The 14,836-nt window shown below is 41.2% G+C and overlaps 1 protein-coding gene across 3 annotated transcripts in view; it reads right to left on the bottom strand.

Moving 5' to 3' along the window:
• TAF15 (TATA-box binding protein associated factor 15) overlaps positions 1-14,836 on the bottom strand; it is a 66,822-nt gene that overhangs the window by 36,643 nt on the left and 15,343 nt on the right. For all 3 annotated transcript variants that reach the window (XM_073615216.1, XM_073615218.1, XM_073615217.1), the window contains exons 5-6: positions 12,406-12,487; positions 11,308-11,513 (exon numbers count right to left, since the gene is read on the bottom strand). In XM_073615216.1, coding sequence (XP_073471317.1) covers positions 11,308-11,513; positions 12,406-12,487 — 288 coding nt within the window. The remainder of the gene's footprint in view (positions 1-11,307; positions 11,514-12,405; positions 12,488-14,836) is intronic.

Below are 14,836 nucleotides of genomic sequence, written 5' to 3'. Positions count from 1 at the left end.
TTTTTTTTTTTAATCTTTTGATTCACTATATGGACTTGAATGTCAACAAACCTTTGCATGTACTAGTATTTTATTTAGTATAGTTTGATTTAATCAATTTATCACATTATGCTATATAGGTTTGCTCCGCCCCCCCCCCCCCCCCAAGAACACTATAAGAACTAAAACTAATTGAAGCTAGATTCAGTACTTGACGTGATATTAAAGCAGGGTTCCACTCACATTTTTAACTTAATCTTACCCCCTTCAGTTAATTGCATAGATGTTCAAATGCCACATGAAATATTTATCGCTGTAATTACCTTTATTGTGGCACTTCCTGTCTCTCCTCCCATGAGAGTAGGCGTGTTTATTGCCTTTCCCCGGAGCCACACTGTCTCCTGGGAGCTTATTGTCAGGCTTCCCAAGATTTAGTGTGGAAACAATGATCATGCGTGTGAACAAGCTGTGAATGAACAGCATTCACCGCATTCAGGAAATCAATGCTTGTGGGCTTCACATGCCCACAAGCAAGATGGAAACAGCCAGCATCACATTTTTTAAGTTATTCTTCAGTACGAAAACAGACAGGCGGAAATATTACACCCAAACTGTGAGCATTATTTTGGGGTTAGCAAAGTGTCTCAATGACCTAAAAAAAAAAAAATTGGTGGCCGGACTCCCGCTTTAAGCCCTCAGTTTTTAAGCACTTTCAACAGCTGATGTATTCACTTACCGAGTATGCAGCTTCTTTATCTTTTATTCGTTGCCCATGTCCCAGTTTAAAAAGGAGTTTAAAAAGATTAGTTCAACTTTGGAAACCGGTTACATGTTCTACCCTTTTTCAGGGTGTAACATGTTTCTGCTCTTGCAGCCTCTTCCCAATCCCCCTTCTGACAGTGGGCTGGGGATCTTCTCCCTCCACCGGCTGTCACAATTTGACAAGAAGGTGGCCATGCTGTGAATGAACTACAAGTGCAGACAGCCTGTGCAACTGACAGCTTGTAGTTCTCAATTAACTACCAGGGTGCAGATGAGCTCTCTAGGTAATTCACTGATGCGGTCATTTAGTAACGGTCTAACCATACGAGGTGTGAGCAGACCCAGTCTTTAGGAGCTCAAAATTGCACCCACGATCAGCTGATGGCAGGTGCAATGCTTTACAGGCTCCAAATAGAAAAACAAAAAAAAGGAAAAAAAAAAAAAAATAAAGTTTTTACCTGCAAAAAGATTTTTTTTTTTTTTTTTTTTTTTATAAAAGTGATCTTCTCCTTTAAGCTTGTGACATGACAGCTGCCCCAGGTTTACCATTTCAGGGTAGATGCATTCTCATGCAGCATCCTATGCAGTCACCCTTACACACGGGGACAACAGCCGTCTCCCTGAACTGTTCATCAATAGAAACAGCCCTGTACCCCAGGATGGAAGGCACTTACCATCCCCTCCCTTGTCCAAGCTACCAGACTGGTTGGGGACTGCATTGTACACAGGCAACCCTTTCTGGTGAGGACAGGAGGATGGGGGAGGCAGCACAGAAAAGAAGCCAGCAACACTGAAACGATTATACAGTAAAACCTTGGATTGCGAGCATAATTACTTCCAGAAACATGCTTGTAATCCAAAGCACTCATATCAAGGCAAAATTTCCCCATAAGAAATAATGGAAACTCAAATGATTTGTTCCACAAACATTTTTAGGCCCTCTAGCTTATAGTCCATATGAAAAGATTATAGCAATGTGACCAGGTTGTGCAACCATAAAATGCCTAGCCATAAATGGAAGCCTCCATAAGGGGATTAGAAGCAAAATCCAGCAGGAGCTACAGAGTATCAAAGAGAAGAGAGGCATGTATCAATATGTTGCTAAATGTTGTACCTTCATTGAATGTAACCATATTGCTACACTTAGAGGCGTCTCTCTTTTATACTTAGTTGTGACATGACGCTACCTGATATACAAATCAAAATGTATTTCAAAGTTTGCTTGTCTTGCAAAACGCTCTCAAACCAAGGTTTTACTGTATATATTTTTTTGTTTACAAATCTACTAGGAAACATTTTATAGTGCTCAATGCGTTAAGTTAAAAAATGCTGAGGTTTAATACTACATTATAATGTATCCATATATATTTCAGATGACACATGCATTGTATAAAACAGTACGGTCTTTAAACAGTATGTACAATTGGAAAGGATTTCATCCCATCAGGCTGCTATTCAGATCAGTGAATGTTTTCATTATGTATATATGCGCTTGTAGTTTAGGCATGCCCAATTTTTCAGGCAGGGTAGGGGTGAAGAATCTGGATGAGGGGGTAGGTTTAAAAAAGGGATAGATCCAGAGTGCCAAATATATTCAAGGGATAGGGATGAGAGAGTCTTAGGGCTTAACTCATACTGACTTGCAGTGAATGCAGGCAAAAGTGGACGTGAAATTCCATCTTGTGTGAAATTTAGTACATATTGAATTGTATTGATGCGCATTTTAACGTGTGTTAAAATGCTATGCATTTTAGACAGATATTCTACATTTAGACATTGGAGATTTTTGGTACACATGGCATCTAGCACAACAGCCCTAATCATTGTGATTGTGCTAGCCACAGGCACCTTTTACTAGCGGTCGCACAGGAATGTGTGCGCCTGAACATAGGGAACAAATTCAATCAACTCTGGACACACCTGCTAGAAAGCCCCCGCTCTGCATACGCTTATTTTCCCACTCTCCAATCCCTTAAAGTGGTGGTTAAGCCACTCTAACCCTGTATAAACCATCAGCACTGCCTCCTATGGCAGTGTGTTGTACGATTTACACATATAAGTGCTGCAAATACCCAATTTCCCTGTCGAGACTGCGATCACATGATCAGCTAGCTTTCTCCTTTCCTCCTGACAGATGCAGTGGGAGGGGCAGAGATTCCCCTGACATCAGTCTGGAGGGGAGTAGAGCTGGCTGGTCATGTGATCGCAATCTCGGCTGTGAAATTAGGTATTTGCAGCAGGAGGGGGGGGACACACGGACACAGGAGCAGAGAGGAGAGCAGATCGGCTGCGGATGATGGAGGCACGTAAACTGATCACTTTGTTAGGCTCAGCAGCCATGATACACTGTGGTCAGTGTATATAGGGGAGGGCAGAAACTGTCAGGATCAGCCAGGTTTTTTTGGTGTTACAGGGGGCCAAATGGACACATAAGCATCACATAACATGCTTTAAAGAAGCAGAATATATATTTTTTTTCGGTTAAACACTTTACAGATGGCCACTTGTTATGGGTGCTTTAACCACTTGCTTACAGGGCACTTAAACCCTCTTCCTATTCAGACCAATTTTCAGCTTTCAGCGCTGATGCACTTTGAATGACAATTGCGCGGTCATACAACACTGTACCCAAATGAAATTTTTATCATTTTTTCACCACAAATAGAGCTTTCTTATGGTGGTATTTGATTACCTCTGCAGTTTTTACTTTTTGTTAAAAAAATGATTTTTAAAAAGAATTTTTTTTTTTTTTGTTATAAAAAAAAATTTAACAACGGGTAATTTTTCTCCTTCATTGATGTACGCTGATAAGGCGGCAGTGATGGGCACTGATAGGCGGCAGTGATGGGCACTACAGGTGGGCATTGATAGGTGGCACTGTGGGCACTGATGAGGCAGATGTGCCTCTTCCACTTGGGGACCGATGTCCCTTACATCCGAGCCGGTGATCGGCTTTTTTTTCTACTCACGCTGTCAGCATGGGTAAAATAAAAACAACAAAAACAAAAACACAAAAACAAACACGATTCCCGATCTTTTGTTTACATCATGTGATCAGCTGTCATTGGCTGACAGCTGATCACATGGTAAGAGGCCGGGACCGGCCCCTTACTCGGATTGGTGATCAGCCGAGTCTCAGTGACTCGGTGATCACAGCGCGCCGGGCGCACGCAGGGAGCGTGCACAGGGGAGGCAGTCATATGACAGCCTCCCGGGAATTCAGGTCTGCGCTGTGGCCGTCATTCGGCCATAGCGCGGATGTGTAGTGGTTAAAAAGACAAACCACAAAGCTAACCTCTTTTAGTTGCGTTGACCTGCGTTTTACACACGTTCACCTGCGCAATGTTGAAATTCACACATGTTGCACTTTAAAACACAAGTCAAGCAATGTTGTAGTGTGAACAGTAAACAACTGTTTAGGTGTCCTTACATTGACCTGCATTTTACAGCTGTGCTAAAATGCTGATCAATGCACTAGTGTAAATGAGCCCTTATGAAGTAATTTGCCCAGCGTAATGAAGGAAAAAATTTATAAAGAAACCATGCCAGGTCACCCACGGAGGATGAATATTAACTTCTGCACACATCTCTGGCACTATATTATGGAACACGGCACCCCGTTTAGTATCTCGAAAGTCATCTACTACAGCCTCATGTTTTGAGGACTACCTTGTGAGAACTATTAGGTAAAAAGAATTTCTAAAGCCTATACATATTTTATATATGGTTTCATGGGCATCAAACCATCTTGTTCGGTTTGTTAAAAAGGGAATACAAGTTCATTGCTTTTGAGCAAAGACTCAAGAAGATTTTAAACCCTAATCGCAAATTCTCTCAGACTGTAAATCATGACGAGTCCTAGACTACAATATAAGGACTGGCCATGGTATGGTGCTAGACTGTATAATGAGACTGAGGACTCATTTCTCAACTGAACAAATCGGGAGGTGAAGATTTTTCTTCTCCTTTATTACTGGAAAAGGGAAAATGGGGCATATTCAAAAGTTGCCTTACGAATGAGTATTAATTGCAAGCAATTGTATTAGCAATTTCTATTTTGTATTATTGCATTGTATGAGGAAATTATATGAATACATAATTGAATAATCTTACATATTTTGGTTTATGTACTTTAATGTCCAACATATATTCAATATATAATTGTTTGATTGTACTCATTGAAACATATTAGATATCTCTATCTATATGAAAGTAGCATGTTTGAAATATTAAGAATAAGCCAAGTGAAATGACCATTATGCTTTCAGTACCAAATACCCAACTCTCAAAACGGTATTTAGAAATAAAGTTGAGTGCTGTGGTTTAAAACTTTAACCACTTAAGGATCAGCCTCATTTTGGAATTTAGGCGTTTACATGTTTAAAACAGGTTTTTTTGCTAGAAAATTACTTAGAACCCCCAAACATTATATATTTTTTCCCAACACCCTAGAGAATAAAATGGCGGTCATTGCAATACTTTTTTTACACCGTATTTGCGCAGCAGTCTTACAAGTGCACTTTTTTGGAAAAAATTCATTTTTGAATAAAAAAATAAATAAATAAAACAGTAAAGTTAGCCCAATTTTTTATATTGTGAAAGATAATATGCCAAGTAAATTGATACCCAACATGTCACGCTTCAAAATTGCGCCCGCTCGTGAAATGGCATCAAACATCTCCATAGGCGACGTTTAAAAGATTCTACAGGTTGCATGTTTTGCGTTACAGAGGAGGTCTAGGGCTAGAATTATTGCTCTCGCTCTAACGATCGCGGTGATACCTCAACATGTGTGGTTTGACTACCGGTCTCGTATGCGGGCACTACTCACGTATGCGTTCGCATCTGCGCGCGGGCTCAACGGGACGGGGCATTTAAAAAAAAAATTTTCTTCATTTTTCTCATTTTATAGGATTTTACACTGTTTAAAAGAAAAAAAAATTGTCACTTTTCTTCCTATTACAAGGAATGTAAACATCCCTTGTAATAGAAAAAAGCATGACAGGTCCTCTTAAATATGAGATCTGGGGTCAAAAAGACCTCAGATCTCATATTTACACTAAAATGCAATAAAAAAAATAAAAAAGTAATTTAAAAAAAATGACATCCAAAAAAAATATGCCTTTAAGACGTATGGGCGGAAGTGACGTTTTGACGTCGCTTCCGCCCTGCAGTGTCATGGAGACGAGTGGGCGCCATCTTCCCCTCACACGTCTCCATGCACAGTTAGAGGCCAGATGCGATCGCCTCTGCCGCTACCGACGGCTCCGGTAAGTGGCGGAGGGCACCGGATCACGGCGGGGGGGGATGGACCCCCCCCCTCTCCCACCACCGATAAAAGTGATCGTGTGGCAAATCCGCCGCAGAGACCACTTTTATCTTGTAGCCAACCGCCGCACGAAAATGGCGGTACCGGGGATATCCGCTGGCAAAGTTAGGGCGTATATGTACATGCGGCACTCGGCAAGTGGTTAAAGCAATATACTATGAAGAGGAGAAGTCTGACATACCATGTCAAATAACAGTACATCCTACTATATATTTATGATTTTGTTAAAGGCTCAGGTCAAAGGTTAAACAGTCATCAGTAAAAAGAAGCAGCCGGCAACTCCATAACATCAAGCATACTTATTGTAAAGCCTTCACAGTGAGTACAGTCAGCAGCAGACTAGTTTCAGCAATGAGCCTTGTTCACAGCGCTGCGAACAAGGCTTATTGCCGAAACTAGTCTGCTGCTGACTGTACTCACTGTGAAGGCTTTACAATAAATACGCTTGATGTTATGGAGTTGCTGGCTGCTTCTTTTTCTGGATGACAGTTTGTCTATTGGTGCATGGGAGGACACCACAGCTTGGACACCCTGACTGCAAACCTCCAAAGAAAGACTTTGGCTCAGAACAGTGGGAAACATACAACCTTTGATCGAATCAGGTCAAAGGTTATTTGAAGTGATATCTTGACATGTTAACCACTTTAAGACCAGGCCTATTTTTCAAACTTGTTTACGAGATTGCAATACTTTGTCACACCGTATTTGCGCAGCATTCTTACAAGCGCACTTTTGGGAAAAATTCACTGTTTTGAATAAAAAAAGTAAAGTGAAAGATGTTATGCCGAGTAAATTGATTCCCAACATGTCACACTTCAAAGTTGCGCCCGCTAGTGGAATGAGTTTACCCTAAAAATCTCCATATGCAACGTTTAAAAAATTCTACAGGTTGCATGTTTTGAGTTACAGAGGTAGTCTAGGGCTAGAATTATTGCTCTCGCTCCAATGATCATGGAAATACCTCATATGTGTGGTCTGAACACCATATTCATATGTGGGCACTACTCACGTATGAGTTTGCTTCTGCACGCGAGCTTGGCAGGACGCAGCACATTTAAAAATTCTCTTATTTTACCTTTTTATATTTTTAAAATTTTACACTGTGCTAAAAAAAAAAAATAAAATCACTTTTATTCCTGTTACAAGGAACATAAACATCACTTGTAATAGAAAAAAAAAAAAAAAAAAAACTTTTTTTTGCACATCCTTTTGTCTTCAGGTTAGTGCAAACAAATATGAGTTTTGTAACTTTGTGGAAATAAGGAATCTTCTTAATTATAGCTCCCTGCTTATTTACATAAATATAAAACTGTTTAATATTTCAGTATAAACATTGACAACCTTATGCAATTTCCCCACCCTAGAGGTTCCACTATATTTCCATACCAACCACCTACTGTAAGCTTGTCTGTCATGAGCCCAGAGATAGGCCTGCATTCAAAGGGGACAATTTTGTTTAATAGAAAAAAAAGAAGAAAAAAAGAAAAAAAGTGTAGCGCTGTGGTGTGCCGATCAGCAACCATATATCATATACCATTTAGCACACCTTTATATATTTCAAATGTTAGGTCCTGTTAGACCTCACAAGACAAAAAGCAGTGGACCAATTAAAAGATCCAAGTTAGTTTTTTTGCTACCTACGCAAGTTTATTTAGGATCTATCCTGGATTGCTAGATAGGGTGTATATATGTTCCACCCTCTAGATACATGTCCTGACTAGATGGTTTGTTTGGTGAAGTATATAATGGTCCTCTATCCTATGAGGTCAACTATATACAAATTTTTATCGGTTTATTCAATTTGTTTTTAGATTGTCATTACTACTTTGTTTATGCCTGTGGACAATAGTTTGTAAGCATAGGGGAACATGTGTGTCGTGACTATTACAGCTTAATTTCTAAAGAAAAAAGTCTCCCTCGATGATTGGATGGTCTGTGCATCTATACCACTTCCATGTCCCAATGATTGTATCCTCTCTGTGCGCTGACAGTTTATTAGATCCATGTCAGGTGACTCTGGTAAACACAGAGAGTATTATGAGTGGCTAACGTGGTTACGAATGGGTGCCTGGTTACAGCATCACGTCTTGACGCACTGAAGTGGGATGGACCCTCGGCTCCGTGCTGTTGCGCTTGCGCAATAGGATGCGTTTCTGGCCGGACGTTCTTTCCGGTATAAGAGAGGGTATGACTGACTTGCAACGCCATTGCGCAAATACGCGATGACGCGGAAACCAGGAAATAGCCAGCTAGTGAGAAGGAAGGATATGCGCTCCGCGTCACTACGCTGGAACGCTCAGACGTGATGGTCACATGTCCCCACTGCTCACTCATGATTGGTTCAGCATGAGGACCAAGCTGAGGCTTGGTTGCGTTGGTGCTAATTCGTGGATAGGCTAGAATGGTAGTCATGTGACTAGGAACACCCTCACATGACACAAAACCCGGAAGTCACGCCGCACAGGTGTCCCCGATGCAATTTTGAGCCTTTTTAAATAAATAGCGCAGCAGATGAGAGTTAGCTTTACCCCAGTCGATGTCTTTTCAGACGAAACGCGTCGGGTGTATGACGCTACCCTAACCATCTGTCTACTGCGCTAAATTTTATCTTTTTTCGTTTATATGAACTTTGTTTTTACTTGAATTTTTATTGGAACCTTTATACAATAAAATTCTTTGGTAATCCGGAATTTATGCTATGTGGAGCCTCTTTTTCTCCTGTTTCCTGCATCTCAATTACATGAGATCCAAGTGATCGCTGGAAGACGAATCTGGGTGACCGCCCAGGAGTGGAGACCCTTCCAGGACTCGTTTGTCGTGGACCAAGAGCAGCTGTAACCTTACCGTACCTAACGGTGAAAGCTCGTATGACTCACCACCAACGGCCTGTGAGTCCACCACGTCCGGTAAGGGCATTTTACATTATCTTTCTGCCTGGTCGAGCATTGGAAGAATCCATTGGAGATAGGAATAGATGTTATTTTGAGACTCACATCTATGTGCCCTGACTTCTCTACTTGATTTAATGAACTGTTTAATCCCCCAGGGACTTGCCATTTATCTCTACCCCATTTCACGTTATACATGTTTGTATTTGGATTGAGGGTTTTGGATTATTACTATTTTTATGATATACACATAATTCACATTGTTTATTACACATGATTTATTGCCAACAATGTCTTCTTTAAAACATTGGATCTTTTAATTGGTCCACTGCTTTTTGTCTTGTGAGGTCTAACAGGACCTAACATTTGAAATATATAAAAGGTGTGCTAAATGGTATATGATATATGGTTGCTGATCGGCACATCACAGCGCTACACTTTTTTTCTTTTTTTCTATTAATCTTTACAATTGGTCTAATTGGTGGTGTTGGCTGCTTGCTGTTTATTTGGTTGGCGCAGCAGATCCTTTTTTATTTTTTGTTGACAATTTTGTTTACCCTGCTCAGGCTGCCGCCGTATGAGCCCAATTTGGAGTTACTGATTCTCGGACTTCAAAATCCGCTTAAAACACATTGAGCCCTAAATTGCTTACCACAAGCTATCAAAAAGGAATTGGTTAAACTATTGTTGACGCTGCCCTTGATGTATCAAGTTACTTTCAAATTGAAAAAAAAAAAATTTACACCATTTTTGTAAAATGTGAAAGATGTTATGCCGAGTAAAGAGATATCCAACACGTCAGGCTTTAAAATTGTGCACACTCGTGGAATGGGGACAAACAACGGTACTTAAAAAGCTCTATAAACTACGATTTAAACGCCTTTACAGGTTACCCGTTTTAGAGTTATAGAGGTCTAGCTAGAATTATTGCTCTCGCCACATTTGAGGCAAACACAGTTTACATATGCGTGCACGACTTGCGTATGTGTTCACTTCTGCCCGTGAGCACAGAGGGATGGGGGTGCTTTAAATTTTTATTTTTACACGGTTTCTCTTGAAATTTTGGATCACAGCCACCTCCCCCGCCCCCCTTATGGACCAAGTAGTATCAGGACTGGAAAAGAGAAGAGAAACAGGAATACAGAACTTCAATTCAGTCAGGAGGCGTAAAAGCACAGACACAGAAACCTGCTATATACACAGCTAAAAGGAGGTAAGTTACACACAAACTGACAGTGGGGTCATGATTCATTTACACATGATAGAAAACATCTGTTTTATCAGTTTTAAAGCACCTGCATATATCCAAAACTTGAAGGGCATAGGGGGCTGTGAAGAGAGTTTTAATTGCATGACCTTCCAAACCACTGATTGTCATCACTGCTGAGGGACACTGTCTACAGCTAACAAATTATGAAGCTTAAAAGATTTTGTTTACAAGTAGAGTGCGGAACAGGACATCCAAACATCCTAAAGTGAGCGCTGGGTTACCTAGTATCAAGTAAAGAGGTGAGTGGCTGGGATAACATTTTTTGAAAGGCCTGAGCACAAGTCTGGGTGGTGAGACAAGTTGTCAAAATGGTTTTCAAGACAGCAGGAATGTGTAGAGGTCGCCAAAGAACCCTATTTAGGAGGAAATGTGAGCATCCCTTTTCCAGTTTAAGGAATTGCTTGGAGTCTGGGTCAATTAATTTGGCTGGATGGCATGCCATGTGGTATCTCAATATGTCCAGAAGGACGAGGCTGCATGCACTGAGGTGTAAAGGAGGCTTTGTTTAAAAAGGCAAGGCCGATTGTGCATCCATACAAATTCTGTGAATTCAGCATTAATTGATCTAAGGTATGGAAGATTTGTACGGGCAAAGTAGATAACAGGTATAACATTTTTGGTACAATAGACATTTTACATATACGTCTGTTTTAAAAACGTAAAGCTAAGCAACACCTAAAACAGTACAAAAGCTTACAATTTTATAAAGGAAGAATCACTAGGGTTAGTGAAATAGAGTCAACTGTCAACCCAACACATATTTTAGCTTCCCTAAAACTGACAAATTACGTTGCTGCCTGTGATGATTGCAATGTGCCATACTCTAGGTACCTGCCAACAATGGGTTAATTTGTATAAAGACCAGGCTGCATGTGTGTCTACATGATCTGGAAAACATTTGTTGTCCTCCAAATACTTCACTGAGCAGACTAGTGCATTCTCAGTAAGAGGATAATGGGAAATATACCATCAAAAATTAGTTGGATTTCTGGGACATCCTTTTTCTGTACAATGTATAACCTTAGTAAACATTTGTCATATATAGTAGGCAAAAGCAGCTAAACAGATTTGTAAATCACCTTGTGAGGAAGCTCCATAGCCCTCATTCCGTGAAGAAAAAGACTGCTGCTGCCCATAAGAATCTTGAGGCGGTTGCTGCCCATAACCCGATTGTGGCTTTTGTCCAAAATCTTGCTGGCCATAGGAGTCACGTTGCTGCTGCTGATATGAATGCCCATCATTGTTACCTGGCTGGTTGTCACCATATGAACCTTTGTTGCTGTACCTGGAAATGATTTCAAAATAAAGCAATCAAAAAGTTGGATGCTCTGTATAACACCTGTATTTACCGCATAAGTATGAAATATTCACCCAAAATAGATGTCGATATGCTTTAGAAGTTTGGCAAATTTTTCTTTTGTTGTAAAGCATATGACTTTTTGGTCAGTAAATAGCACATCATACCCAGCCACCCGTTGACTCCTGGGATATAAGTGTCATCAATCCCAACAGTCAATGTGTAACCTCTTCAATCAGTGCGCCACGCTTTGTACACACTGCGCATGCACGAGTTCTGGAGGTGCATGCTTCGAAAAAACAAAACAAAAAAAAACAAAAAAAACACATCCCTTACACCTGGAACTCAGCTTTAAGGAACTCTTTAGGCCTTATGCATACTGTGTGAAAAAACACACAAGGCATTTGGCTTTTCTACCTCTAAACAATCCTCCATGTAAGCCTGCGTGTCCATGTTTACAGGTGTATTAGAGAAGAGTTTAGAGGGGAAAGACGACCACACACACCAGATTGAACTTTGAGCCAATATCAGATATCTCAAGGGCTGCTGGCAATGCAGAAAAAAAAAAAAAATTAAAAAACACCCCACACACAGAATGCTTTCTGAATGGGGAGGTGCCTGCCGACGAGCACCCTGCTGTGGTCCGTGTGCAGAGGGGAAGCACTTGCACAGATCATGGCTTTTACTGTATGCAGCGCTGACTGATTTTTAGCATCCAGTGGCCCTCCAGAAAACAGATGGATACTTACATCAAGCCAAGCTAGACAACGCAAGTTTCCAAGAAAGAATTCCTGGAGTTCACTTTAAAAATACATTTAAGGGTCAAGGAAAGGAAAACAAAATATCTCTATACATACACAAACAAAAATAATCCTCTTACCCGCCTCTGGAAGATTCTGAACTCTGTTGGTCACTGCTTCCATATAGTGCTTGGCTCTGTCCTTGTGAAGGCTGTCCATAACCTAAGAGTGTAAGAATGTTAAAATATGAACTTTTACACAAGGCCTTTGGCTGCCATTATGGAACAGGTTCTGAAAATGTTTGTTCAGGTCAGAGGTCAGCAATAATACTCTCCATATTTCTCTTGGTACAGAATCCCTTTAAAACATGGAGGCGGAGGTGTGTGGGGGAGGGGGAGCCTTTGCAAAACCTCTTCTAGTGGAGATTAAAGATGTGAACTGTTGCCCCACATGACAATTGTGCCAACCTTTACCACCACAGGACGCTGTAAGGACTCCCGTAGCTGACACATCTGTCAGTCAAGGGAGTGCCCCCCCAATCAAGAAAACAGTTTGAGCACTGCAAAATAGGGCTCTCCTACATCTTGATAAGCTTAAAAAGGGTAACTCCACTTACAGGAGGTTTCTTCCTAGGGAAAAAAAAAAAAGTTTTACTTTATACTTACCTGTAAAAATCAATTTCTTTGAGTACATCACAGTACACAAAGCCGGTTATAATAACTATTTGGGATGTCCCAGAGAAATACCCTTGAACGGAGGGAGACACCATAACAGAAACTGCCATCAGGGAAGGCCCTACTCTGCTGTTTAATACGCTGAGGCCAAAGGCAGTATCCTCTACAGTTTTGACATCTACCTGGGGACACACACACACACACCCGTGGATGAATGAACCGAAGACCAAACTGTGGTCTTGCAAACCTGGGCCACTTACACCTGATGGCCCAAGATGCTCCCACACACACCTGATAGAGACTCTCCCCAGACAAAATAAGATTTTGCCCCTTTAAACCATAGGCTTCAAATGATAAACTAGCAGATTCACTGCTAAATATTCGACCTGGATGCCACCTACCCTTCCTGGGCTCTTCTGGCAGCACAAACTAGGATTCCTGACCTGTGCCAACAACTCAAGTAGCTCCCGAGCGCTTGAACTACCTCTAGAGTATGTAGAGATTTTTCACCATTTTAGAGTCGTCGCCAACGGACTCTCCAAACGGGACCTTTGTGGTACAATGGTGTGTACCTGCGTCCACATCAGACAGGATGGAAGATGAATACCTCACCCTGGGGACAACCGCTGGCAGTTATCCTCAAACTGGATTAAGCTGACAAGAGTTTGTAGTCCTCACACTAACATCCAATCAGCAGCATAAATCGTGAAAAAAAAAAAAGATGGAAAGAAAAGGGCCTCCACATAGTTCAGATGAATCCAAGGTAAAAAAAGATTTAAATCGATAAAGCAAGAAACAAAGGATAAAAACGTACAGACCATCAGTCAGGATGCATACACGGAGTGATTACAAAGTATAAAAAGAACAGCGTGGTATAAAAAGCGCAACAGGCTATAAACCCTGTGGAGGCCCTTTTCTTTCCATCTTTTTTCATGATTTATGCTGCTGATTGGATGTCTGTGTGATGTCAGTGTGAGGACTACAAACTCTTGTCAGCCTAATCCAGTTTAAGGATACCTGCCAGCGGTTGTCCCCAGGGTGAGGTATCCATCTTCCATCCCATCTGATGTGGACGCAGGTACACACCATTGTACCACAAAGGTCCCGTTTGGAGAGTCCGTTGGAGACGACTGTTTGATGCCTGTTTGACCCACCGCCATAAGGCGCGTGTGTCCACACTTTAGGGTAAGAGTATCCATTCCCTCTGTTCCATATACACACACCTGTGGTTACTGCATGGAGAAGTCTGCTTCCTCATATTTGTCAACACCAGAAGAAACATCTTTCAAAATATTTTTTTCTGAATAGACTATACAGCACCACACAGAGGAGCTCTTAGATGTGCTCTGTGTTTACCATAGATTTATTATAATTTTTATTTTTTAGTTTGTATATCACTTGTACGTGCGATTTTCTCATGCGTTTATGTTACACATGAGTCTTCTTGCCAGTATTTATGCACATACTCTGTTTATTTGCGTACCACTATTTTCACCATTTTTGACTCACTAGTTGAACGTCCACTTCCATAGGTGATCCCGGGGAGCCGAGGTTCCAAAAGCGCTGCATTTTATATTTCTTTTTTAACTCCAGAAAGTGCACCGATACCCGTACAGGGGTGTATTGACAAAGTTGTAGTAGCCCCCCCGGATTAAGCAGAAAGTATACAACCATGCCTTGTCTGGTCACATAGCTCGGCCATAAAAAGTACTCACATGTCATTATGTAGCCATGGGCTGAAGTTACGTCTCAGAGGTCTTGGCGATATACTTCAGCCCACATGGTCCACCAAATATGCCCACCCTTCTACTTCCTGTCTATGAGTAGGCCATACTGAGCGAACAGGCACCATCTAGTGGCTGTAGGAGACACTACAGCCCAATACTGCTGATAAGTA

This window comes from Aquarana catesbeiana, linkage group LG02, assembly GCF_042186555.1.
Source record: "Aquarana catesbeiana isolate 2022-GZ linkage group LG02, ASM4218655v1, whole genome shotgun sequence".
In the NCBI taxonomy this organism is placed as follows: domain Eukaryota; kingdom Metazoa; phylum Chordata; class Amphibia; order Anura; family Ranidae; genus Aquarana; species Aquarana catesbeiana.
This window is presented reverse-complemented; position numbering and strand designations above follow the sequence as displayed.